Source organism: Hippocampus zosterae, chromosome 12 (assembly GCF_025434085.1).
Source record: "Hippocampus zosterae strain Florida chromosome 12, ASM2543408v3, whole genome shotgun sequence".
Classification (NCBI taxonomy): domain Eukaryota; kingdom Metazoa; phylum Chordata; class Actinopteri; order Syngnathiformes; family Syngnathidae; genus Hippocampus; species Hippocampus zosterae.
The window spans coordinates 9,415,119-9,442,917 of NC_067462.1; the positions used below are offsets into that span (position 1 = coordinate 9,415,119).

Below are 27,799 nucleotides of genomic sequence, written 5' to 3' on the forward strand. Positions count from 1 at the left end.
GTTCAACGAAAACAAAACCAACGATAAAATAATATATAGCCTCTTTCCGATGACAACACTGACACCTAGTGGGAAAAGAGGTCAATAGCACTACCATCGATCATGTCCCAACAAGGAGTAACTAACACGCGTTTATAATACAGTAGATGAATATAGATGATCGAAAATCACGATTGGCTATGAATACTTTGGGGAAATCTAAAAATTAAAAAGGAAGAAGTGATTGTAACCTGCAACTTTTTTTTCTTTCCTGGTTATGATAATATACTATGGCCTTTATTTTAACATTTATCTTTCTATCTACCGGTATCTATTGATCTATCTATCTATCCATCCATCTATAAAGGCGGCACGGTGGACAACTGGCTATCATGTCCACCTCACAGTGCAGAGGTGCAGGGTTGGCCTCCCTGTGTGGCGTTTGCATGTTCTCCCCTTGCCTGTGTGGGTTTTCTCAGGGTATTCCGCTTTGCTCCCACATTCCAAAAACATGCATGACAGTGTGATTGAACACTAGTCTAAATTGTACTTAGGTATGAGTGTGATTCAATAATTTAATGTATTAATTTAAGATGTAATACAATTGCACATATTGTTATAAACACAAATTTACAAAACTATTACAGTTGCGTAATATAACATATATCATTGTAAATGTTAGATCCATAACTTTATAATATATTCATGAAGTGTTTGCCGTAGTGTTTTGATTGTATTTGAAAGTTCTCTTGAGTGTCTCTGATGTTGTGGCCCCATGTGTGTTCAACGAAGTAGGGGGAATTTGTTCAGTCTCAGTTCAGGAAGTGTCTAAAACCAAATGTTGCTACATCTGTAAATTGACGACCGAACAGAAATAGGAACTTTACAAAACAGCCGCAGAAGGGCACTTGCATGGAAACCGCACGGGTATATTTCGCACATCTTTTTTGAAGCAGTGCAGGTGCAGAGGAGCTTGTGAAGATGAGCGACTCACTTGAGTGGACGACAGAGTGCCCCTTGTCTCTCGTCGGGGACGACCCATGCCCAGAGAGCGAGAGTGGCACAGAGTACCACTGGGAAGATGGAGCCCTGCCCGCGGCGCTGCAGAGAGGCATGGAGAACTTGCAAGTTAACCTTGAGCTGATCGACGTGGTGTTGTCTGTTCAAGGACATGAGTTCCCTTGCCACAGAGCCATCCTTGCCGCGGCCAGTCAATACTTCAGGTAAAAAAAAAAAAAGAAAAAAGAAAAAAATTAAAGCTGCAAGGAATAATGACGAGGCCCTTGGACTTTCTGTTTTCATGATGACTCATTGAAATGAGTGTTAAACTTTAGCTCCACACTCCAAGACCTGGTTCTGATGGCTAGCCTCCCAAACGCCATGTTTATAATTGTCTTTGGGAAGCTGATTTGACTGACTGTAATCCGGTGAGTCTTTGAGTCTTAGAAAGGACAAGAAAAAATGACAAGGAGAAAGAAATACTTGCTCGGGTCTTAATGAGAATGACTTGATGGGTTTTGCTGTGCTCAGGGCCATGTTTTGCAGTGGTTTGAGGGAGTCATGAAGCAACGGTGGAAATGAAAGGACTGGAGAGTGAGACCATGAAAACTCTCCTGCAATATACTTACACCAGCCAGGCCATCCTCACTCAGTCAAACGTGCATGATGTACTGGAAGCAGCCAGTCAGTTCCAGGTAAGCATTCCCTGAAAAAAAGGAACCAAACGTACGTCACTGGCCACTTTATTAGGAACTTTCACATGTGATCTATTGAGAGCCCCTGCAGGAGCTGACCAATACTGTATACAAATTTTAACCCAGGAAACAAAACGTTGGCAGTGGGTCAAAAGTCGGTACAGTGGTGCCTTGACATACAAGTGACGTGACAGTTTTTTCAAGATCTAATTTTTGTGTATTAATTTTTTGCCAGCCCCCACATTTTCTTTACAGTAATAAGTTCTATGTCCAATCCACCAGTCCAAACACAGAATTCTGATGCATATTGGATTTGTGGAAATGAAGTTAAGCAGCAAAATATACCGGTTTTTAGCCACCTGAGGGGACGGCCATTTAGCTGCATTCCGTCAAATGAAAATGCCCCCCCGGTCGCTCAGCTCTCAGGTCACGAGCAATCACGTCTCATTCGTTTTCTCCAGCAACCGCTTGACAAAATAAAACTGAATAAATTCAACAAAAAAATGTTTGCGTCACATTTGCGTGGTGTGGTGGACCCCAAAAAGCAGGCACGAGAGAGAGGCGCAAATTGCACTTGAAGAATTCTATTAAAACAGAGAAACCTAAATCCAAAACAAAGTCCTAAGAACAAAATAAATCCAAAGTAACAAACAAAAACCATGGCAGAAACTAAAAACTCTCAATAACAAAAACATGACCGAAACATGACTGAACAAACAAAAATGACAGCCGCAAAGAAACAGCAAAAAACAAACATGAAAGTGGCCAAGAGCAAACAATGACCCGACACTGAGTGTTCAGGCTGGGAGTCCTTTTAAAGCACTAATTACATAATGACCAACCGGTGTGCAGCTGAGGGGGAGACCTACAGTGCCACCTGTTGGTCCCAAACCGAATCATGGATGTGCAAAATCATTCATCCTTCCTAAAATTGCTGTACGTATGTTTTTTCTTGTAGTTCCTGCGTGTGGTGGATGCATGTGTTGGTTACCTGAGCAGATCCCTCACCTCGGATACTTGCATTGGTGTTTTAAACCTGGCGGATCGCTACGCCCTTCCCACTCTGAAGACCAAGGGTCAGGACTACATCGTCTCTCACTTTTCCCAGGTACTTCGGCAGCAGGACTTTGTGGATGTGACGGCAGAATCACTGGAGATCATCCTGCAGCAGGACGATCTGGACGTGAGGTACGAGGAGTGTGTTTTGGAGCATGCACTGGGTGCGTGCTGAGCAGGAAGAGCGACGCCACTTACTGGCCAGGTTGCTTTCGTACGTGCGACTGCCGTTGTTGGAGCCGGCGTACTTTGTGGACAAGGTGGAAGGAGATGATCTGATCGGCAGCTGCGGCGAGAGTTTTCCTCTGCTGCAGGAGGCCCGAATCTTTCACCTCTCCGGAAGGGAGGTTGGTATCAGCACATGGACGAAAGCTTCGGTGTCTAAACTTTCTCTTCAAAGGCTGCATACAGAAAATTCAAAGTTGTACATGTACATTTAATGATGAAAATCTAATTTGCAAACATCTCAGGTGTTTTTCCATCGGTGATGAAACAATACATAGCCTACATGTGAATATTTTTATATGTTCTGAACCAAGAACCAAAACATGAGCAATGTTTTTGGTGGTGCAAAAAAATATATATATGTGCACAGATTTTTTTAAAAAGAGAAAAAGAAATGAAAAAATAGGCCATGAGAATGATTTCAATGCCACAAAGATGGATTTCGATCTTAATATTTCGTCAATTGGGTTCCAGACGCATAGGTTTGGTAGCGAGCATTATTAAAAAGTGTACGGCAGCACAATCAGTCTGGACCACAACCAAAATTGATCAAAATATCCATCAGTTAAAGTGAATCAATGACAAATGTCACGCACTACAGTAATGGACTCCTCGTATCACGGAAGATGTGACTTCATTTCTCATATTTGTCCGACCGCATTATTTTCAACTCATTAATGTGCACATGGAAGAGTAGACTTGGAACAAATTAACTTCAGCAGTCATTTTGATAGAATAACCCATCACTTTAAATTTTCTTCCCCCAGAAATCTACTTCCAATTAAAAATGGAAAGAATATAAACATCCTTGTTTTGTGCTATAGGTGGTTTCAGAACGAACCAAACCGCGTGTTGGGCACTTCCTGTCAGAGGTGTTCCTCATCATCGGCGGTCGCACCAAAGACGACCACTTCATTTCCGCTGTCACTTGTTTGGACCCACTCAGACGCATTAGGCTCGAAGTTTCGAGGCTACCGGGCACAGGCATGGCGGTGGAGGCCCAGAACAGGAAATGGGTGGAATTTGCTTGCACCGCCTTTCGCAATGACCTTTATATATCTGGTGAGAGTGTATTTTGTATATTTTTTTTCTTTACCACTGCCACCACACACTGGTAGCACAATGTGTATACACATGCACACACACACGCCATTCAAAATTTCTCCTGGGTGAATGGAAATAAGTTCTCACAGACACACTCCATCGGAGGAGTATATAGGAGGAGAAAAAAAACATTCTGAGTAAAAGGAAAATGTTTCTTGAATGCTACTCTAGGAGGTAAAGAGACCCAAACAGATGTTTGGAAATACAACGGAGCTCTTGACAAGTGGATCCAGATCGAGTCCCTGACGACCGGTCGATGACGGCACAAGATGGCCGTCCAAGGGGGGCGGGTGTACGCACTGGGTGGGTTCGATGGCGTGTGTAGGCTCGATTCCGTAGAGGCTTATGACCCTTTTCACAACCGCTGGACACAGGTAAGTATGCACCCAGATTCATATTCATTCACTCAGATTCATTCATATTACCTCAAGAGAGCAAGATTATAAAATCCTGCCCCATGTATCTCATGAAAAAAAAAGAACCATGATCAGCTAGCTGGCTTTGTTGTAATTTTACTTTTCATCCAAATAAATTGAAAGTTGACCAGTGTCACGGAGGATCTTCGAAATTCCCCTCAAATGCTTTACATTGAATAGCGTGACATTGCTTTTCACATGTTTCTGCTGCCTTATTGGTGCAAGTGACGCCACTCGCAGTGGGCGTGAGCTCCTTTGCTGCCACGGGCTTCGACAAGTGGATATTCGTTATCGGTGGTGGGCCCAACGGAAAGCTGGCGACCAATGTGGTTCAATGCTGGGAACCCGGAACCAACTTGTGGGAGCTGTGGGCGCCAATTCCTATTGAAACCAAGTGCACTAATGCTGTCAGCTTCATACCGGAGACAAATTCCTTGTGTGTTCTACATACTTGGCCAATAAAGATGATTCTGATTCTGATTCTGAAATGCATCTATGTAGTTGGCAAGTTTTGAGTATAAACGGTAGACCACTGCAATTCACATGGCATAGCGACCAAACCATTTGGTCCATACCCCCTAAATATTTTCCAGAAACATCTCTGTAAGCAGTTTCAAATGTAAATATACCCCAAATAATGATCCCAAAACTCTTTAATATAAGTTCAAACTCATCTTACAACATTCCCCTGAAAAATACATGTCTTGCAAATGTCTCACGTGTGAAAAACATCCATATATGGCAAACGCTCTCCATAACCTCCGCTAACAACCCTGGCTAAACTGTGTTCCTCCCTGACATCTAAAGAGCTAAGAACAACATAAACTATGACATATTTCCTTGTCACCAATGGTTACTTTTCCATTGGCCAGGATTTTGGCACAATATTGTGGCATATTAGAAAAAACAAAAATATGCGGATAGGTGAGTTTTTAAGGCATCTGAGTATAGGTTCCACAGAAAAAAGTGAGTTGGTTTAGTTGTGCATATTGAACCACCAATAGGCAGGGGTTCAATCAGTAGGGTCTGAGGCTAGCAAAAATCTCTGAGTAATTGACACCCACCCAAAAAGGTTTATATAATTGCCTCACAAGATGGCACCAATGAACTACTTTTCTTTTTGACAAGGCTTTGGTCTTTCTAGTAAATTCTCCTCCCCTCACTTCAACATACCATACCATGCCACCAAGATACCAACTGACATTTTGGAAAGAGCACAAAGTCAACAAATAGGTTCACTTCTCAGCCATGTTTTATTGCCGCCCGCCCACTTTCAGCAAGCATAGGCTCCATCTAACCTGCAACCCAAAGGAGTGCTTACAACAGAAGATGGCTTGAGCACTAAATTCATTGTGCCTAAATTGAAATTCAACAAAATTTGCTGCTTCCAATAGATGACGGTAGAAAATACATTGCATTCAATCTATGGTGACATCATCCTCTTTGTCCCCACAGGTGGCGCCATGCACAAAATGTATCGCTACACCCCTGGGTCAGACTCATGGTCCGTTGTGATCCATCTGGGTGAAAGGGCGAGCTGTGCCATAGCTGCCTGCAACAACAAACTCTTCATCACAGGAGGCCGCAATAACAAGAACCACGTCATCTCCACGGTCATGTGCTGGAATGATGAAAATGGCGTTTTGTCAGAAGAATGCGACTTGCCCATGGGCGTTTCTCACCACGGCAGTGTAACACTGTTGAAGTCCTACACACACACATGCAAAAGGTAGCACCGGTGACCGACTGCCAAAGAATTTGAAAAGAACGCTTTCGTGTGTCTGCTGAGAGACATACATTATTACAAGTGACCATCATTACAGGTTACAGGTTACAGGTTTTCTAACTTACACTGAGACAAGGCAAATACATTCCTGTAGAAAAAAAAATCCCCTCACGTGAATTGCCGGTTCGATTGCTGTATGCTCTTATTGCTCTATTTCTATATGTGCCGTTACATGTGTGTAATTTTTGTTAGCCGGTGTTTTGCATCAGGGGGAGGGAACTCCAGCTCCTGGAGAGCCATATCCTGCCTGTTTTAGATCTCACCCGATTCCAACACACCTGATTCAATTGATCATGATCTCGTTTCAGGCTTCTACATACTGTACGCTTGCTAATAAGCTGATTATTTGAATCAATTTGTGTTACTTTTATGGTAAATGGTACCTGGGACTAACGAATAAAGAGCTTGAAACAAGTGGGCTGTGGATCTTATTATTTAAAAACTGTGTGAGAAAAGGCACAGACTTATTTGAAACTGAGAGCTACTTCTTCGGTCGTGACGAATACAAAGTCAGCATGATATTTGGTTCTAACATAACACATTTGCCTTTTATTGTTATTTGTTCTGTTAATGGTAGCTTAATTCAAATTCCACCACTACAAAAAGAAACAGAACAAAACTCTCTCTCTCCACAAAACGAAAATTAAGCAAAGAAATTATCCATTCATTTTCTGATCTACTTATAATCACGAGGGTTGCTGGCGTGCTGGAGCTGATACCAGCCATCTTCAGCCAGTAGGCAGGGTACACCCTAAAGTGGTTGGCATTGGTAGATTTGAAATTGTAAATATGGCTATAAAGCAATGTATCTCACTGTAAATAATGTATTTTTAACTGGGTGGTCTGCCTGTCTCTCTTGAATGGTGAATTGAGTGCAGTAGTTTTACTTTATTTTCATTGTAACTTAATTAACTTTAACTTGCTTTTTACTCTGTTAAAACGACCAGAACATTTCTAATGCAGTGTATTGAAAGAATAAATCCACGCAAACTGGTGTTCGGGAAAATCCATGCAAAATACTGTATCCAAAAAGGACCAAACTGTAATGATATTCTTTGGCAGTAGGGAGCAGTGTTTATTGGTTTATTGCGAAGCCTAACATATATAGTATACAGTATAACCGAAAATAATGTGACCAATTCTTCCATTAAGCAACAACAATATAGATCCGTAAATTAAGCAACTTCAGTCAGCCCCTCCTTGTGTTTTAGTGGCCCTTTACAGTGAAATTTATCAACGCATCCGACCATGAACAATGACGTCAGCTTCCTGGCAGAATCTTCAAAATAACACCACTTTGTGTAAACGTTAAATTACAAATCCCAGTCGTGGAGGGAATAAACTTGCGTTAGCAAGTATTTAAATTATGAAATATTTAACTCACCTCTGGACAACATTTGGCGTTTTTTGGGAGGAGTCGTTAACGCTCCGATAGTTGCTCTAATTGTGAAAATTGACTGCGTCTGGAATTCAGGTGTTGCATTACCTGGGATAGACAGTTAAAAAAATACACATAGCTCTTTTGAACTCAAGTTTAAGGGTTTTGTTCGCGACGATAAAGAAAAAAATAAACATAGAATTACTATGAAATAGTCACGTTCGAGTGGGAACGGTGAAAGTTCATCGCGTGTTTACTCATGGCGCAACAACGCTTTCTGGTTTATTTCATGAGTGCCTACAGTTTAGGTAAGTTTCGTCGTGATTTATGATAATCGAGTTAGAATATTAACACGTTATTACTGAATTACTTATGTAGTGTGTCAAACTTTTGTTGAACAAACAACTGTTTTTAGTGTAAGATGTTTGCAAAATGTTGTCTGCCTTCATTAATATGTAATACGTCAGGGGTCCAAAGTAATAGTACACTAGTTCACCACGACTGTTTATGATGCTTGCTGATGAATGCTCAAAATTGTCCATATAGTTTTAAATAATGGGCCAAAATGGGTACAGTATACACTTTTCAACATAAACCTCTTAAAATAGTTTTGACGAAACATGTTTTGTTGTTTTCTGAAAAAAAAGAAAAATGGACTGGACCCGGACCATTATTTTAGGTGGATGACGATACTGTATGTATTTCCTGACAGGTGTCTTGAATAATGGCAAAGACTAAAACCAAGAACAAAGAAAGTGGAATCTGAAGCAGTATTGGTTAGGTATCAGAGGAAGGAAGGCAGAACAGTTGTTTTCGGCAAAGGAAGCAAGAGTGCAAATTAAAATATGGGCCAGAGAGTTAAGCAATGAATTGGGGAACTAAGGAAGGGGGGCAGAAAGGTAGGTTGGAAGGAAGGAAAGATGAAATAAGCAGGCCTTTATTCATAGAATGTTATGAAGGAAGGCAGAAAAGCTTCCGTTTTTGGCGATTGGGTGTAAGGATGCATGAATAGAAAACAGGTGTGATGGAGGCAAGAAAGGAACGAAGTAAGGCAAAAAAGTAGGCTTAAGTAGTTGTAACCTAAGGAAGGAAGAAAGGCAGTTAGGAAAGAAAACGTGCCAGGAATTATCAGGTCTTTCAAGAAAGACGAAATAGCTCAGAAAAGAAGGAGGAAGGTGGGAACAAAAGCTCAAAAAGTACTCTAGCAAATGATGAATCAAAGTAAGGCTTCAACAATAAAAATGTAAGGAAGGGAGTCAGAAAGGAAAGGATGCCTGGAAGGAAAATGTGAATGTAATAAAATGAATTACTTTTCATGTGGTTTCAGTCAGATATTTATTTTACAACTCTTTTCACAGTTTCTGCACAGGTTCTAAATTATGCACTCAAAGGTCAAGAGATCAACTTGGTGCCATCCATTTTTGGACAACCTGATGGAATTCTCTGGACACACAACAACAAGAAAGTGGTTTTGTTTGACGGCATGGAGGAGTTTGTCTTCCCTCCATATGAGAACAGGCTCACTCTGGACTGGGCCTCAGCAGAACTCGCAATCAAAGACGCCACATACGAAGACAGTGGAGACTATGAATTGGAATTGGACGTATACAAGCAGGTGCATCGTTCCAAGTATAAATGGGAGGTTATAGGTCAGTTTACTAACATGCGCACTTAAAACAAAAAATGGGAACTAAATGTTCACTTGATCTTGGTGAATGAATATTTTAGGGCTGAAACAATTAAATTGAACTACCAAAAAAAGTCTTTGCCGAGAAGATTCGCTTTCAATTTCTCTACTGCACAAACGGTAACAAAATAAATAACTAATAAGCACATTCATATGCAAGCTGCTACAGGGTTCATGTAGATCCTTAAAAAGCCTTAAAGACATAGAATCCATACATTCATTATCTGATCCGCTTATCCTCATAAGGGTTGCAGGGGGTGCCGGAGCCTGTCCCAGCTGTCTTTGGGCAGAAGGCGGGGTACACCCTAACCTGGTTGCCAGCCAATCGCAAGGCACACATAGACAAACAAGCATTCGCACCCACAATCACACCTGTGGACAATTTAGAGTGTTCTATTAACCTGCCGTGCATGTTTTTGGAATGTGGGAGGAAACCGGAGTACCCGTAGAAACATGCAAAGTCCACACAGGAAGCCGCAGCCGGAATCGAACCCTGTACCACTGCACTGTGAGGCCTTACATGCTAAACCAGTCGATCACCACAACTTCTGTCATTCAATTCCTGAATCTAAAAAGAACATTTAACATTCTTAAAGATAATTTACAAAGCGACTAGCAACACTGTGCAATCCGTATTATGGAGCCAACAAAAGTTGTCATTTCTGCACTGTAGCAACTTCGGATAACATGCATCACTGGGAACATCGTGAAGTTGGTCTTAAATTGAGTATTAAAATGGCATTTAAAAGTTTATTATCTATTATAATTATAATTTATCTTGCCTGAAGCTGTAGGAATGCTGTGCTGCGGTAGCAATTGACCACCGGGTACTCAAGAGTACCAGACTAATGTTTAGCCAGGAACATAACAGTCATATTTTCCATTCCCTAATCAATAGGCGGCAGCACATTTGGTTACCTTCTAATTTTCTCAGAATTAACTCTACTTTCTTTACTCATGCTATGCTTGTCATCTGTTTTAATTTGTATTAATTCACTTTACGTTGTATGCATTTGTTTGCAGATAAAGTATCCAAACCGAGGATATCCTGTGAAATTGCCGACACATACCAGGCGACACTCGTGTGCTCAACAAATTCCAAACATCTTCGTTTAGTACAGTTCAAGTGGAGCTCAGGTGGAAAGAGGCAACCGGGTCCCAATTTAACAATTACCCTCAGTGATGAAGATGATGATCGAGTTTACCGTTGTGATGTGAGCAACCCTCTGACCAATGAGACGGCTACATTCACTGCCAAGGACTGCTTCCTGGGTAATTTGAATCACTTATGCAACTCAATGATTCATGCGGTCGTTGACTGTGGAGCGCTATTTTGACAACGCACAAACTGGAGGTTTGCATTTCTGTGCAGATAAAAAATCTGCTGCGCTACTTGCCACCATCGTTCCCGTCATTTTTGCCATTGCCTTCATTTTGCTCATGGTATTGGGCTGTGTATTCCGCAGAAAATTTCCAGATACAGGTAGGAAAAAAAAAACAGAAGGTGACAGACAGACACAAAAGCAACCTAAATAATGAAAATGCTGTGAGCACGTTGCTGTTGTTCTTGTCTTACTGACAAAAATCGGTCCTTCTCTCTGTTCTTTCAGCGTGTTTTGAAAATACAAAGAAAGGGTTTTTTAAAAGACGGTGGAGCGCAACAGAAGGTATCTGATTCATCGACACTAAGACACATGCAAAGACTTCATCTTCACAGTAAATTATTAGTACCGTAAATTACTTTGTTTGGGACTCGGGAGTGACTTCATTGCTTGGCTCCTCCTGGGCTCCATTTAGGTTCATGTTGTCCGTACATGTTTCAGGGTCCAATCAAGGTGACGAGACCACATCCTTCTTGGGCGTATTCCCTACGCTTCCGTCCAATCAGAGGCTGCGCCCTTTGCTTCCAAGTGATTGGATTGATTCTGCTTATGGCAACGAAGAAAAGCACGATGCATTAAATGGTTAAGTCGATCATATTCTTTATCCTCTGGCTTGCGTTCTTCTTTTCGGACTGCTTTTCATTAATTTATTTGTGTGTGTGTTTTTAGGGTCAAACAAGGAGTTGACTGGGGATGAGGGTGTAGAGTCTGATGCAGCCACTGGCCTCACCACTTCCTCCAAAACACCTACGTCCCGTTTGACCTCTTCAGACTTGAACACTACAACTGAAAATGAGGATGTCTCATCCCAGCAGATCTCTGGCGACACCTCAGGGGAAACCGAGAGTGAAGTTGACTCCCCTGAAGTTAAGAAGCCCGACTCTACATCTACGGAGGAGAAAGCTCCACAAGAAGAAAAAGAAGAAAGTGTTTCTGAGCAGGAGCCACTTTCAGACATTGCGCAAGGAGCGTTGGCGACTGGAGGTGAGGACCGACAGGAATCAAGCACATCGGCCTCTGCGGGTGACACGCAGTCAGATAGTGAAGGTGATGAGGCCATCGCAGATGAGGAACAGAGTGAGACTGAATCCCAACAGTCCACAACTGACGCACCACACGACAGCAACGCAAATACAACTGAAAACAAATGTCCAATTCCAAACGAACTGAATGTCGAATAATAATGATCCCACGCAAAAATAACCACTAATGCTACTGCAATTCAATTAATAAATATACAACACTGTGACTTTAATATTAATCTCAGCGCAGACTGTCATATTGGACTGATGTTATATAATTGCTTAAGACATGCCTGCAATCAGAAAAATATGACTGAGAGGCCAAAGTTTATAAGCACTTAAGTTGTAAATAGTGTAACTATTTTTCTACAAAATACCTGCCATGTGGAATGAATGGTAATTATTTCTGTTTCAAGTATTGTTTTGTCATTGACCAGCAAAGACCTGACACCTGAGCTGTATCGGACACGACACTTGAATTTTAAGAGGGAAGCCAAGTCAAGCATTTTCTTTTGATGTTCTATATGCCCCTTATAGTTTAAAAGGCAAAATGGAGGCTCTCTGAGATGGATTAAAAAAACGGGAGGACTTTTCCGCTTAATTCATGTTCGACAAATTCAGTATGAACCAGAATATTGTGTTGAGACAAGTGTCGACGCATAGAACAAATTATTCACATTGTTGACTTGACTTGACTTCCTCTATAAGCTATGATTTGCATTTGTCTGTAAGGCTGAAAAATTGTGTTTGAATATATCGTGCAATTTTAAAGTAATAAAACAACATCTAAAAAAATGGTTAGAGCTTTCTGAAGCTAAGATGCACTGCGATATTTGTGCCTCAAGTATTTCAGCTTTTTTGCAAGCAGCAATATTTTAATGTGAGAAACAAAGCCAGTACTGCTCCAAATTTGTGCTCACAACTTTGCACGTCTTTTTCTAACTTTGATACTTCACCACACAGAGCACTTGTATTTACTGGTCTCGGAATCATAAAGTTGAGATTGATTGCAAATTGTCGTTGGCTGGTAACCAGTTCAGGGTGCATGCACCCCGCCTACTGCCTGAAGACAACCGGGCAAGGCGCCAGCACAAAAGCGACTCTCGTGAGAGTAGGTAGATCAGATGATGGATAAGATATAAAATCCATTTCATCTCGGAATCATAAACCTGTTATTCATTGCAAATTGCAGTACATGAAATTACTGTTTCAAAATATGTGCAGTCTTGGTAAATAAATTGTCTAATTTATTGCTCAAATGATCCTGCTGACACTGTTTCAATGTGTTTATTACGTATATTGGTGATGGCTAAAAAAGTTTACATTCAAGTTAAAAATGAGTGGACTCAAATTTCCCAGAGACTTTTTCTGATTATGAAAACTACACATTTTGAAGTTAGGATCTGGTACTACTTTTGAGAATGATCATAGAGGACAAAGAACATCCAAAACATATGACAGACAGATATCGTTCATAAAATTCAGCTGCAGTTTCTCCTACGTACATCCCCACCCCAAATTTTTAAATGACGGCTACGCCACCACGCTAAAAACTAAACTGCTAAAAACGCTAAAAACAGAAACTGCACATCCGATTTAAAAAAAGAAATTAATATGGTTACAAAAATAGGTATACGCTACTGAAAGTGTACCCTGCTTTATGAGAACCAAAATTATCCCAACGGAGTCAACAGTTGTAATAATATCATTTGGTCATTAGGGGGCAGTCTTTATCAACTTCTAGTTATACAGTAAACAAATCTTGCTTAAAGGGCAGCCTTGGCTTTATGTCTCTGATCTAAATGCCTTATAAGAGTGTGATATCAAGTCAGCATTTATACTGAGCACCCAGACTTACAGTGGCTGCTGCCACTGACATGTTTCATCATGTCCTTTGTGATTCAACTGTAGGTGCAAGTTAGATCAACAACTTCACGCCTGTATCTGGAAGTAAAAAAGCAGTGGGGTTGCACGCACTGTCTGACAGGCCGCTGCAGATTCTGGAGGACAGGCCCGCCCGTGTGGGAAAGTCACGCATGATTAGGTTAACCTTTGAGTCACCGAGGAGTCTGTGATCTGCTACCACCTGACCTGAGGGTTCAAGGCACGAGCGCGAAATGAACACTATCACGTTTCAGTGGTCACAACAAATACCAAGGGGATATTTGAGGATTGAGTATTTGTGGCTCTTCAGTTGAGGGTCACAATGTGGTTCCACTGAAGCCCAGCAGGAAAGCTGATACCGATTCCATCGGCAGAACCCTGCTTTGTCAAACATATCGTTACTGTCTAATGACAACCGTGTCTTTTATATACGCATTTAAAAATCACTTAAAACCACTGTAGTGAGACTGAATGAGGACACATACATTTAATAATGGCATTCCACAACAATTCCCACAACATCTCGAAATGTCATTAAAATATTGTTACACTTTACATTGAAAACAGCATATTTCATGGATTAATGGCTAATCTACAGCAGACTTTAACCCTTTCATGCACCCTGTAACTTGATAAGATGTCCACCGTAGTAACCACTGTCCCTGAAAGGGTGAATGAATGCTTTCCCACAGAGTGTTGTCAGTCGTCCTGCATAAAGTAAAATTTTTGATATTTGAGTAAAAATTAAAGTCACCTGATAGGATTTCTTGAGTAAAGACTTTTAGTTCCTGGCTTTTTGTTGTAACTAACTATAAAAACTAAGCATTGGATATTTAAATAAAAGTATTCCAAAAAAGTGAGTGGTTAGAATTTTGGTTGTTTCATGCACCATGCCCCCCGACCCCCGCGCCGCGCAGGGTGAACTATGAACTTTGTCTTGCCTTCATTCATGGGCTTCCGGTATGGTTCGCGAATCACTGGCCAATCACTGGTACTTATCCAACCAGCCATTCATCCATTTTCTAATCTGCTTACCCTCACGAGGGTCGTGGGCATCCTGGAGCCTATCCCAGCTGTGTTCGGGCAGTAGGCGGGGGACACCCTGAACTAGGTTTGCCAGCCAATGGCAGGGCACACATAGATGGAACAACCATTCTGTTGGCCTTAAGTCGGAAGAAGTGACATAGAGAGATACATTACCGGTGCGTCCACATAAATTCGTCTCATTTTCATGATCTCTCCCATTCCAGTCTCCCCAGTGATGTTTTTTGGCATGAATAAAATGTGTCACCTCACAGAATGCACATATTTAAATCGAAGACAACTCCAAAATACATTGCAGTATTGTACTCATATAGGGAATTTGCGCCCTCTTGTGGAGTTGTAATCTGTATTCCTCATAAGATTGCCCTCACTCTTGGCTCAAGCAGAAATCCTTTCAAATTTCAAGTTAATAAAAAATCTCGACGTTAACCATATCTTAAGAATGTTTATCTGGCATATACTACACAGTTGGGGAGCAAATATCATATCAGGACAGCGTAAATGATGGTGCATCGAGATAGGCCTGTAGGAAACAAAATGATACACAGACACACTCAAAAGTTACTTTTTGGTCTATTAAAACAAATTTAGGGCGATGGGCTATTGTCCATAAAACAAAAAAATAGGTGAGCGACATGGGGCAACCAATGCAAAGCCAACATGCTAGAGTAGCTTAAGCTAACACAAACATGTTTGTTATCCCCGGTCATTTCAAGCTGTGTTTTGTATATTTTACCTTGACACTGCTTTAAAAATAAAAATAACTACAGTCAAAAAGGCAATTAAAACAGCACAAATTGATCAAAGACAGAGTAAATATAAGTACCGTTATTAGCCGTCATCATACGGCTATATAGTCGCAGTAGTGGAATAGGTCTTCTTGTCTTGTGGTGGATCCAGTTAGAGGTTTCCCCCCACTAATAGTTATGGTCCCTAATGGCCTTGTTACACAAATATAGAGGAAGGAAATAAAGAAAAATGGGCAACTCTCCATAGCTATTTTATACCATTTTGATTAGCATCCTGCCTTATTTAAATTGCCTCCCCGGGGGTGCTGACGTGAAATCGAACAATATACGTTGCCTAACTTCTCATTTATTTTTATGCGGCGTTCGGGCATAGTCTTGGCACTGCTCCACCAAGGAAGCCCCCCGGGAGGCCAGACCAGCGTTATTCAGGACAAATCAATGAATAACAACCGAATACTGTTCTTCCGCGGGGCCCCACTAACGTGCGACATGCCACGCAGGGTGCCCACTGTAATTATGTGGATGAACTAATATGGTGGAGAAACTATACAAGGGAATAATATCCCTTTCTGAGTCAATAAAGGTCCTCTATTAAAACACATGTTTCTGGGTTGCTGGTAAAATTGCAGACCCGTGTTTGCAATTTTCATCATTATAACAGTGCCTGGCTGTCGATTTTTTTGGGACGCAGCGCATTATGGACAGCAGGGGTGCCCAAACCTTTTTGACCTAAGATCTACTTTTCGATCAACCAACCTCCGGCGATCGACCCGTTACGGCGCACGCGCACATACACATGCCATGATGAGCAACACAGCCATAACGGCCCCTATGACAAATGAAATCGCAAAATAAAGCCGACACAAGAGTTGATGAGTTTGTGAAAAAGATTTCCTGCCTACCTTTGTGGGAGACCTGACGCGAATGCAAGCGAAATACTTTTGCAGTCCCCGACTCCAAAGTGAGCTGATCAGTTTATGAAGATTATATGAAATGGTTGGATGGATTTCTGTAAGCTGCTATGCTGTTTCCAGTGTTTGTGTGTGTTCGAACAACCTCACGCAACTGTACATTTTTCAGTGCATATGTGGTCCATGCTTTAGGGGGGAAAAAGTCTTTGTGACAAGGCTACACACCTAAAGTTGTGTCCTTGTTAGATATTTTATACAACAATGAACAATTTGTTCTTTTCTGCATTGGCCCAGCACCATGGACGGACCGTTTCTGAGAAGCAATGGGATTCAGTTTGTTTTAGGTTTTCTGTTGTCATGTTCTTGTGTCTCTGCAAGCCTCTCTCAGAAGTCTAGCTCCACACTTCAGAGGCTTGTCAGGTCTTCATTCGAACAAGCTGCCTGTCAACATGCCACTCTGACGTTCACTCGCACTTGCAGGGCCCAGTCCTCTTGTGACGGAATAGAAGAACACTTTTCTTTTTTGCATACCGCCTGCCTCGCAATGTCATATGAGAAGGCAATGCATCCAAACCAATTCCAAACATCAAACTAAGTTACATTTATTCATCCACCAATGGGTGTTCTTTGACAATACACAGCGCTTATATTATCAGTGATCAATTTCACAGATAACTTTGAGAGGTGCAAAAACTGGGTACTATTTTTGTCAAGAAGTCGGTGGGGGCCTTTATTTGTTCAACTACGTATTACCATTTCTTTGAAGGTAGACAAGCTTCAATGGTAAAGGTAGAGCTGCTGCCTGACCGAGGTCGGTCGAGCGACCACAAATTATACTCAAGAGTACCGTGACTTACAATAATATGATTCAAGTTAAAATAAAAAGTAGCCCACTAAATAATGACTTACTGTAAGTATTCAGTGAAAACAAAACATTCAGTTACTGAGTCAGTGGTGAGTCATTTCTGTTTTATTTAGAGTGCATGAATGCCTAATGTACCTTGTTACAACCTACCTCTACAAAACCAAGCTGGTGATGTTACATCTATCGAAGAAAGGACCGTGCCGCCTTGTTATTGCTGTTTTTCAAAGACCCCACTTAAAGCTCCCACAGCAGCCGATTGAATTAACTGAACAGGATTCATTTTTGTTATGAACTTTTTTGGTATGTCATTTTGTTAAGAGACACATGAAAGATCATTGGAGGCTTTTCTTTCTCCACCTAGCTGGCTATTTTACAAAATATCGAGAAAGAAGAAGAGTATAAACTACCATATTAACTCCTCTGGAATAACATGGAATGAAAGTATTGCGATCTTGTCCGAAAGGATATTATAGTCCCTTATCATGTCAAAGAGCATGTGTCCAAACATGAAACGGGTTCTTCAGCCAACAAGGTAAATAAAAGATTTTCCAAAAATATATCTCCTAATGTCAGGACGCAGGATTTTCATGGCTATTCAGTGTTGCCAAAACAACAATGTACAAAACCAGTTACATAAAAGTGAAAAGTTACCAAAACAAGATGTACTCTGTTGTGTGGGTGGTGCAGTTTGAGCCACCAAATGCTCTCCACATGTCTGCCATCTCCCTTGACCTTTCTTATTTCAACAGACTGGGGTAGACAGAGTGTTTTATTTAGAGTATCGCAACCGGAAGGCCGCTTGTGAAACAGAAACGAAGAGAGTTGAGCATCTCGGAAGACTTCAGCGTTACTGCCAACAGAAGACTTGTTGACGTAGTGCACTTAGAATGATGCTTCTTATAGATGAGGAAAGTGCTCCTACTGTTAAGGCTTTCCTCGCGCAGAGATTGATGAGAAAAACTTTAGAATGTTAGAATGTCAGAGGGCGGCTTGATGCAAAGGATTGTCGTATGGACGACTGTGTTTGTCAAGACCCCCTTTTCATGCACCTGCAGAGGAAGCAGAAACACTGTAATGTGCATGGTACACCAGCAGGTGGCGATGCCACTTTGATAAGAGACACCAATTGCTTGTTGGTGCTAATGTCTTGTCAGTCAGTTCTGACTGGGTTTTGATACATGAGGTTTTCTAAATAGTTGTGATCAAACTATGTCATATTCAACAAAAAAATGGAGAACAATGTTAACCTTGTGTTTACTTCTCGGCATGTCCCTGTTGCTGATGGCGAGGAAATAAATTATGTCCAAGACGAGACTGAAGGCAGCAAGGAAATGGAGCACAAGACCAAGTGGAGAATGCGGGCACCACCCAATCAATCCATTTTCTCGACTGTTTGTCTTCATTTGTGACACTGTTGACCAGGAACCTATCTTAGTTGACTTTCAGCAAAAGGCACCAGTCAATTGCAGGGCACAACCAACCATCCATACTGTTATTTATAGCTATGGGCAATTTAACGGCTTCAATCCACCTAACATGCACACTTTTCAAATGTGGGACGAAGCCGGAATACCCGCAGAAAAGCCATGCAAACATGGGGATAAAAAAATTCCACACAGTAGGGCCTGAGCCGGGATTTGAACCCAGAATACTCCCTGTCGTGCTTCCAGTACATCTTTATTTTAATTGATTCTTACAATGTTCCAAGGACGGAACGACAGTGAATATGCTCAACAAAAGCACGAACAGTACTGCTTTCCATTACCATGGCGATATCTGCTCAGTTGGGTAGTTTTGCCAAATAAGAAGCGTTAATAACAGATCCGCGTCATGCCAAATGGATATCGAGTTTGTCTTCAATTGTACGCATCTCATCGCTCCAAAAACAACATTGAACCTGTTGGAAAGAGTGTCGCCTAAAAGTTACGGCGTGACCACCGCCAAATGGTTTGCGTCCGCTCAGCTTGACAGCATTGTCACTTCTGTTTTCACAATTTTGCCGGCGAGGAAGTGATTCCTGTTGACAGCGATGCAAATCGGACCAGCGATTAATGCGAAAAGCCGAAGGTGAGATTTTAGACACGCTTGAATGTTTACAGTACGAGTCTTTGTGCGCAACGGAACAGTTGCGTCCTCTGCATATACTTGAGGATCGAGCTTTCCACCCTTGGTGGGCCTCTCTCAACCAGATGGATGGTCTCAGCCATGTGTCAGAGAGGTGACAGCTGGCTGGCCTGGCTTCCCCGGTTGAGGGTCTGGATCCTGTCTTCTGACAGCTCCTGATGGGTGACACATCTACCGCTCCTCCCCCTTTCCAAAACCCCACCCATGAGCTTGCGTCACACAAACTCTTTGGGTACTGAGAAATCAATGTCGTCTCACAGCGGGATGAAATAAAATGTAAATGATATGATGGACAACACCCTTGTGGCACGATGCCTCAACTCAGAAGTATGCTACAAGAAGTAGGCACCCTACCGATGAGTGAATGATGACGGCATGTTTGTGGTGGAAAAAACGAAAGGAAAAAAAAAACACACAGCACATGCCTTACATGTCATATCATAAACAAAAGCTTTTCACAAGCTTTCTTATGAAAGTCGTCAATTTGATCAGTGCTTTTTGTTTCACTTTATTGCTTCGTTGCTTGTTCTCTGGCTCTTTGTCGTCAATGGATTTGACTTGTTCGAGAGTTTCTGCGGCTGCAATAGCCTGGGGTGTGAGTGGGGCAGCAACTGGGGGTTGTGCGCGGTGGTGACTTTGTAATATGCGAGTCATTAGTTTCGGCTCCCTTGCAGCAAGCGAGATGCTTCAGCCCGGACAGAGCTGTGGCTATGTCTTAGCAAGGCTGCTGGACTCCATGTTAATGAGACAGCTCGGCGGGGATGAGCGGGAACACACACAGAGCGACTCGGGAGATGTCTGCCGGCCTCCCGAAGGTAATTCCATTAAATGAAAAGCAGACCAGGTGCTAGTCATTGTTGCCTCAACGGGTCGAGTATGAATAGTGACAGGGTTGTATTTCATCACGCCTTCCCGTGTTCTTGTTATGGCGCTGAAATGAGTGGAGTCGCCGGTGCCTTTGTTCAGACGCCGCACGCCAATGCTCCCTCGTCTCCAATTTTCCTGGGCGGAATGAGTTGTGTCACACCGGCCGCATCACACAGGTTAGGAGTCGATGCTTGGGCTTATCAAGGCCTTTTTCATCTTCCTAATTAGGAGTTACTCTCGCTTCCAAGCGGTAACATGGCCCAAGTAGCCTACATCTGGGAAATATTAGGACACTGCGAGGAGATTTGGTTTAAAGCTCTCGCTTGCTCACCTGCCACTTTAAGGGAGGATCATTAGCAGTGATCTGTTTAAAACGCACAAAGCTCAGGTTCAAACATCAGATTGCAAGCGTGCCGAAGGAGGGTTTGCGTCAGCCTTTGCTATCAGACTCGTCGATGCTGGGATTTCTAGCGAATAGGCTTTCCAGATGTTCTACTATGGATTTGATTGAATCCAACACCTTTTTCAGGCCACTGTCCAGCCATAAATCAGAGTCCACGTGCTGCACGAAGAGAATGGCGCTGGATGCATAGGTTACATGCTTGATTCATGAGCTCACCGCGGTTTTATCGAGGACTCGCACGGAACAATTAGCTGTTACCCTAACCCGAAGGCCACAGATCTCTTAAAGGGGCTTTAAGTATTCCCTTTAAAAGAGCCGAAGCCCCAACACAAGCCGTGGGGACAGCAGAGCTTTATTAGAATGATTTTGTTTTATGTGGTACTTTTGGATGAGAGTCGCTGGGCAGTGTTAGAAACAGTTCATGGCTTTATTTGGTCGTGCAAACGGAGCACAGTTCCATCTGTCCAACTGCAGGGTGAACAGATGTTCTGATAAAATGCTGTCATCCATCTAGTGTGAATGTACTGTGTGACCAAGGTTGTTAATCTCTTTACTACATCAGCCAACGGCCTCTGTCCGATTGCCAAGGCAGAGTAAGATCTCACAGGGAATCTACCCGATTTCCTGAAATAGTCGCCCGGCATAGAGCATTTACTCAACTCCAGTGAGTAGGTGTTTCGAAAGAGAGATCCCTGATATTATGATCCATATCAGTGACACAAATGGAAGCAGCCACTGCTGTGACAAAACGTGGGACGGATATCTCCCAAAGGGGCTCCTACCAGCACAACAAAATGAATGCCTTAGTATAGCTTGCAAGCTAGCTAACTCGTTGTTATCGTGGTAGAAAAGGATCTAGTTATTATGACTAAATAACTCAGAATTGTGGCGCAAAGCCGTTGATGGAATGATGGCGTTCAGTACTTCCATTATACAGTGCGGGACGGCCGTACTTGGGTTTGGTTTTTAGTGCGGCCAAATAACCTGGAAAACTTAAACTGAACGTTGAGAGAAATCACAGAAATCGCTTTACAGGGTCTTAAAAGCAAGGAAACTTAAAATGTTATTTATTTATGTCAAATATTTAATACAATATATCTTTGGTTATCCAAGGTCCAGGTTGTTGTTTGTTCCATAATTCTTTTCTGGAGTCGCCATGAAGCATTCCTGCTGCTTCTGTGATGTCACACTAAATAATTCACCTCATGGGGTAGTGTATGAAATTCTAATGCTTGGTGGACATGTCTTCAGTACAGGTTATTATTTCTTGGGACAATTATAGATTTGTTGAGTCCAATTCAAATTTGGATATTTGGCAGAAAACATATTATTATTATTATTATTATATCTAAAGAATAGAACATCGTATTTTGTTTGTCCTGTAACCCTTACAACATCAAAGATAATAATTACAAGCCGATCATTTGACTGTTTTAAAATACCTTGTCCTTCAGTAAGGTTACATCGGTGTTAAAAGCCTTAAAAGCGATAAATATAATCATCTGGTTGATTAATCAACTGGCCATAATTAAATATAAAACTTTTTATTTTCTTGAGAACAAAATAAGCAGCCTCAATCTGTTGCTGCGGCGAGGTGATATAGAGTGCAGTAACTCTGCTTGACTTTTATCCGTGAGCACCAACAATAATTTTTTCCCCCCTGCTTTCATCTACATAGCTCAACAAGTTGATCAGCCTGAGCTGTGCCAGGAAGTGAGCATTTTAACCTTCAGCTGTACAGAGCTTTTCATGGGGAAAAAAAAGCCCTCATTATCTGAAATATCATGAAATCATTTGCAGAACAAAGTGCAACACAAAAGTCAAGCCTCCAGCTGGCTTCTTGCCACCTTTGGGAAATCAGGCATATTTTGCATCGCTCTCCCTTTTTGAAAAGATGTTGCCATGATCAGACCGAAAGTCACCTAATGTGCAATCCATCTGTTCTTGCTTCACAGAGAGGAAGTGAGCAGATTACTAATCTGTACCCGCAACTGACATGGCGACACCAATGATCAGTCTTTCATTCAGCAACTTTGTTTAGTGGATGTCATTGAGTGCGGTTTTCGGGGTGAAAGGCTATCAACAGGTGCTTTTATTCCACACACGATCTTATCGAGGATCGTAAAAATAGGGAGGCGGGCTGGGGTTGGGGCGCTTTTCGAGACACGTTTATGAGATGTCTCTCGCACACTTTTTTTCCCCAAATAGCTCCCCACCTTCCACATTGGATGGTGCTTTAATTTGAAGTCCGGTTTAGTGTGGCTGTTTTGACAACCAGCTCCTAACCTCTGTGCTGCGCTCCAACACCATTTTTAAAGACATCTTCAAAATCTGAAATGTCTTGTCTACACTATCCGCTTCCTCTATAATCTTCCCCAAACATCTCCACCCGTTAAGTTTGAACTTTTATTATTGTAATTACTTCTTAGGTAATTATATTCGATTTATAACTTCTTCAGACGTTAGCAAGTCGGCTGGCTTAATTTTCTGCCTCCCACGCAGGTTGTTACTGCATTAATTGCCTTGTTTACTTTGTTTTTCCAACATTATGTAATGCACCCATCTTGGTCTGTTAAGTTTAATGACCTGCTTTCACCAAAAAAATGGGACATTCTCAAAGGTGTTGATGGAAAAGGCCGCATAAAACCCCAAAACTATCCGGAAAAAAACAGAACTGACTGGAAATTCTCTTTCACACAAGAGAAATTTGGCAGTAGTGCGTTGAAAAAAAATAACTATATTGTCATGCCCCTCAGTGCAGTCAAGGGCTGCACAAAGTCACTGATGCAATCTATTTGCGATTTCTAAAGGACAAAATGGCAACAAAACACAATACACAGCAGAGTAGTGGATGGCTACAACTCACGTCCATACGCTCCACACTCAGACTGCCTGTTCCAGCCAATCTTGCCCTTCTGGCTCGTCCCCTCTCACTGATGTCACGCCCTACTAGAGTGGCCCCGCCCTCACACAAACAAATAACAATGAACAGATATTGCAATACTGTATATATTTTTTTTTAAATACCTAAACTCAGCATTGCCAATGTCAACGTGATGAAGCATTGTGTGACAAAGCCGGCCCAGTGGGAGTACTTCATGTCATTTTATATAAAATAGCATAAACGTGAAAAAAAAACAATATAAGGAGGAACGCTATAAACACATCATCCCTAATCCAAATAATGCACAAAAAAGGCTTTTCTCTGTTTGTTATCCACTTAATCTAGTCAGAGAACTAAAATTGTGTTTGGACAAAATGTCAACATGTATAGGGTAAACAAAATTATGATGTTGTGGGTCTGCGGGTAGCGCATTCCTGTTGACAAATTGGACATTGTTTTCTTCATTTTTGTGTGTTTTGGTTTTCAAAACATTCAGGATGTTTGTCCCTATGATTACGGTTAGTGTATGGACCACTCATTCTAATCTAGAAGGAGCCCACACCAACTGATATTGTTCATTTATCCTAACTGTCTTTATTTGTGCTTTAACAAACAGAGCGAACTGAATTCCAATGCATTCCGAATCTTTGTCCTCAGAGTTTTCCTGTGATTAACTGGCGACCAGTCGAGTGTCGTCATCTTTTTGTCCAAAATTGCTCTTCCCGGTTTCGTAACAAACACGTGTCAAACTAAAATTCAACAAAAATAATGTTGAACATTTTTTTCAGTACTGTCCAGGCTTGCTCGCATCTTTGCCAATTTGCTATGATGCTTGCGGTCTCGAAAGTCAATGAGAGAAAAGACAATGGGTTTTAAGGGTTGGATAGCCAACACTTTGAGGGCATGGTACAGTTCAATAATGGCTCAAGGTAAGAGTTACATGACGGCTGGAAGATTGATGATAAATTGCATGTCGTGCAAGCTAGGAGATAGAAATGAGGTCATGTGCTGTTCTTTCTTCTTCATCAATATGGAAATTCCAAGACTTGCTGGGCGGTTTTGAGCTCACGGGAAGACCCCGGAACAACTTTGAGGCAGCAGTTTTTTAGAGGCACATGGCAGCGATCAAACCGCGTTCCTGATATGCAAACAATACGCGTTTGTGGCTAATATTAGCCGGGCTGCGAGCCACCAAGGTTTTCAACACGTGTAAATTGAATGTGGACCGTTGGAAATCAAAGGAGCTGAAGCAAAAAGAAGTTTGATGTGCACTTACCGCAACAAGAACGACTCTAGAGAATGACGCACAGTTGCTTTGGTGTAAAACAGCAGATTTTTGAATGCCAGATTTCCTCTTAACTGAAGTGTGAACAACATCGGTTGATTGCGAAGATGAGAGTGAAGAAACAGACAATTTGGAACAAACTCAAAAGAAAATGTGACTAAAATCTGGATTTCACCAAGTCAACTACCAACTTTTTTTATATGACAAGTTAGGTGAATAGAAGTGCCCTTATTTTCTGGTCAAAAAGACGCCAAGCCATTGTGTGTCAAGCACCATAATAGTATGACTGCATTAATCAAGGCAACTCCGTGAAAGATAATCGATCACAGTATTTGATTTTTTTGTTAGCGGTTGTGCGGAACTGTTCAAGACAGTAATTAAATAATAATAATAATACAGTACATGAAACCAACCTTTACGCCGATCTGAAGTGTAATCGTGTACAGCAAAGAGTCGCTGTGCGATGACGTCACGGGCGTGCGTCGGGAGCGGTAGACGAGAGCAGCGACTGTCGAGAGGCAAAATCGCATCGGGAAGTTAAATAAAAGTTATCTATGTTAACACAACAGTTGGACTCACGTGTCTCATTTGATAAAAGGACAGATGGAGTGCTGATACGACAAAGGTGCCTGTCCATAGAATGCAAGGCAGCTTTATTTAATACAAAGAAGAATATAGCGCATTTCATACACACTGCACTTCTCATACTGTAGTTACAAAACAATATTAAAGGCAAATTAATTCTAGACGTTTATGGACAAAATAATTTAAGTCATATGAAAGAAAAGCAAGGGAATTAAAACTCATTTACAAAAAAAATCAGAAACAACATTTAGTGCAAGTTATTTGTCATTGCCTTTTCTGTTTGACTTGGACATTCACAATTAACTGCTTTAATTTGCTGATTTACAGATATTGAAATACTTTAAAAGGGCATTGAGGGATTTATATTGGCGTAATGATTCTTTGTAGCTAGCCAAGAGTTGATACTCTATTATTGACTGACTTCTTCAGGTCGAACTGCTGAATGAAATTTATTGCAATAGCGCACTCGTTTGTTCATGAACTTCTCCTCTGGGCGTGAGCCTAGTCCATCCCTTGGAGCATTCTTTTCTCAAACAGTACATCGTGTGTGTAACAATTTGTTTTGTTATTGACTGGCAACCAGTTCCGGATGTACACAGCCTCTCTGATGATGAAGTCTGAGACCCTCAACAGACAACAGTGCAGAGATTAGCGGGCAACTAGTTGGGTTGAGATGTTTACAAGGGGGTGGAGTGGAATCTTTATTTCGAAGAATGCATTGGTAAAATATCATAAGTTTAGAAACTGGCCAAGATAGTGGAATAGTGGTTAGCATTGCTGTTTGAGAGTCAAGAGTTCTAATTTGAGCTCGGGCCATCCCTGTGTGGAGTTTGCATGTTCGCTCTGCGCTTGCGAAGGTTTCTGCTGGGTACTCCAACTGAACCAACACATTCCAAAATATATTGTTATATTAATTTTCTGTTGGTGTGCGGGTGTGACTTGTTGTTTGCCTAATGATCAGATGCCGGCCGGTCAGGATTCAATAGGGTCCAAATTAAGTTGGGATAAACTCCTTTACCCATGAGCACGAAAAAAATGGATGAATGGATATTTTAAAAACAAGTATTTCATACTTTGCAGTTTTACAGATGCGCCATCAGCTCTGCAGGTAGTGTCCTGTGCTCAAAAGGTCCAAGGCGACACACAGTGATAGGACACATCATAAAGGTACTTCCAGGCTCTGAGTCTCGCCACCTGCCATTTTTTTTAATCCAAACAGAACGAAGGTGTTTTTTTAGGTCTGCCATTTATTCGTTCGATTGGCCAAAACGGTAAATAAGTGCGGCATAGCATCAATTCAAACAATTGAAATTTAAAATAGAATAAGCAGGACCTTCACTATTACACAGTTTCAGCACTGTGTTATGTTGTGAATTGTTTCTGATGTGTTTAAACTGCACAGTTTGTGACGGCTACAAAGACTTCAGTCCTTGTCTTTGTTCTGTCCCGATTAGATTGTTCACACGCTTTTTGCACCCCTGTCACCGCTTGACAAGCATTAATTCGCTCTGGAGCCTAGTTAGCATCCTAGCATTGGCTCTTTGTAAGTTGATGAAAACAAGGCTGTGTTTACTGTCATCTGCAGGCTCACTGGGAATAAAGCAGACCTTTTTTTTTTCTTCAATAACAAATGTATCTTCCTAACTTTAACTCTGCTTGTGGTCCCGCCAACACATGTGCTTCCAAGATGTGAGCGCTTCTCTTTGTCTTCCTCTCGCTATTCATTCCTCCTTGTCGCTGTGTGTCAGGCTCCTTTGCAAAAAGACCGATTCTGTCTTTCCTCTCAGGTCTCCATGGTGACAGAAGGTAGTATTGCCAAGGTCTTATCTGTTTGGCTGCACCTTGAACTCGCTTAACATCCTCCATGTCCCATTAATATATGCGTTCTGGAACTGGAATCAATTTATCTTTGAGATAGTCATAATGTTTTTCCATGAAGCCAACTCAGGCTATTCTGGACTCACAGTATCTGTTGCTGTTTGTCCATGCAGCAACAGGATGGGTAAATAATGACGCTCTGATAGATGTCATGTGCTTTAACTCCAAACAAGCCACTTCATAAATCTAAATGAACGTATGTTGAAAGTAAATGCCTGAAACCAACTACACTTGGTATATTTGACTGCAAATATACCAATATACCCCCCATTAAAAACCGATGTGTCTATTTTACTCATATTGTATTACAAACGTAATTTTTCTTTGTACAACAAAAATATCCACACTAATTTGTAAACTGAAGTGTAAAGCACAATTGGTATTAAGCACCTTATAAGATGTTCACAAAAGGACAGGTTTTTTTTTTCTCAGCGCCATCCTCTTCAAATTCTGGCTCAGCTTGCATCTTCCCCATGTTTAAACAAGATCGGTCCTGCTCTCCACAGCGACCCCCCCCTACCCTCATCTCAAAAACATGCATGATAGTTTCATTGAAGACATCAATTGAGAGTGTGGGTCTGAATGGTTGTT

At 41.6% G+C, this 27,799-nt stretch overlaps 2 protein-coding genes and 1 long non-coding RNA gene across 3 annotated transcripts; 2 read left to right on the forward strand and 1 right to left on the reverse strand.

Annotated features, from left to right (window-relative positions):
- The first annotated feature begins 717 nt into the window (after positions 1 to 717).
- On the forward strand, positions 718 to 6,674 carry klhl6 (kelch-like family member 6). The gene is given in 9 exon segments (XM_052082757.1): positions 718 to 1,202; positions 1,510 to 1,536; positions 1,538 to 1,673; positions 2,632 to 2,882; positions 2,884 to 3,076; positions 3,779 to 4,016; positions 4,230 to 4,429; positions 4,696 to 4,912; positions 5,930 to 6,674. Coding segments are annotated over 9 exon segments (1,782 nt in total). The 5' UTR covers positions 718 to 960; the 3' UTR covers positions 6,208 to 6,674.
- LOC127611963 (uncharacterized) lies at positions 1,608 to 25,319 on the reverse strand. Its single transcript, XR_007965517.1, has 4 exons — positions 25,159 to 25,319; positions 2,928 to 3,130; positions 2,682 to 2,835; positions 1,608 to 1,684 (listed from the first exon to the last, which is right to left on the reverse strand). It is a non-coding gene; the product is annotated as an uncharacterized LOC127611963 (long non-coding RNA).
- On the forward strand, positions 7,582 to 12,144 carry LOC127611948 (uncharacterized). The gene is made up of 7 exons (XM_052082759.1): positions 7,582 to 7,946; positions 8,997 to 9,287; positions 10,349 to 10,597; positions 10,698 to 10,808; positions 10,936 to 10,992; positions 11,149 to 11,289; positions 11,377 to 12,144. The coding sequence occupies exons 1-7, from the start codon at positions 7,898 to 7,900 to the stop codon at positions 11,886 to 11,888; spliced, it is 1,410 nt and encodes a 469-aa protein (XP_051938719.1). The 5' UTR covers positions 7,582 to 7,897; the 3' UTR covers positions 11,889 to 12,144.
- Positions 25,320 to 27,799: the final 2,480 nt, after the last annotated feature.

Bases quoted from the DNA above. Each gene is read 5' to 3' on its own strand.
- LOC127611948 (XM_052082759.1), top strand. From the start codon at position 7,898: ATGGCGCAACAACGCTTTCTGGTTTATTTCATGAGTGCCTACAGTTTA. The intron at 7,947-8,996 runs GTAAGTTTCGTC...CTCTTTTCACAG, and splicing joins CATGAGTGCCTACAGTTTAG to TTTCTGCACAGGTTCTAAAT. The intron at 11,290-11,376 runs GTTAAGTCGATC...GTGTGTTTTTAG, and splicing joins AAAGCACGATGCATTAAATG to GGTCAAACAAGGAGTTGACT.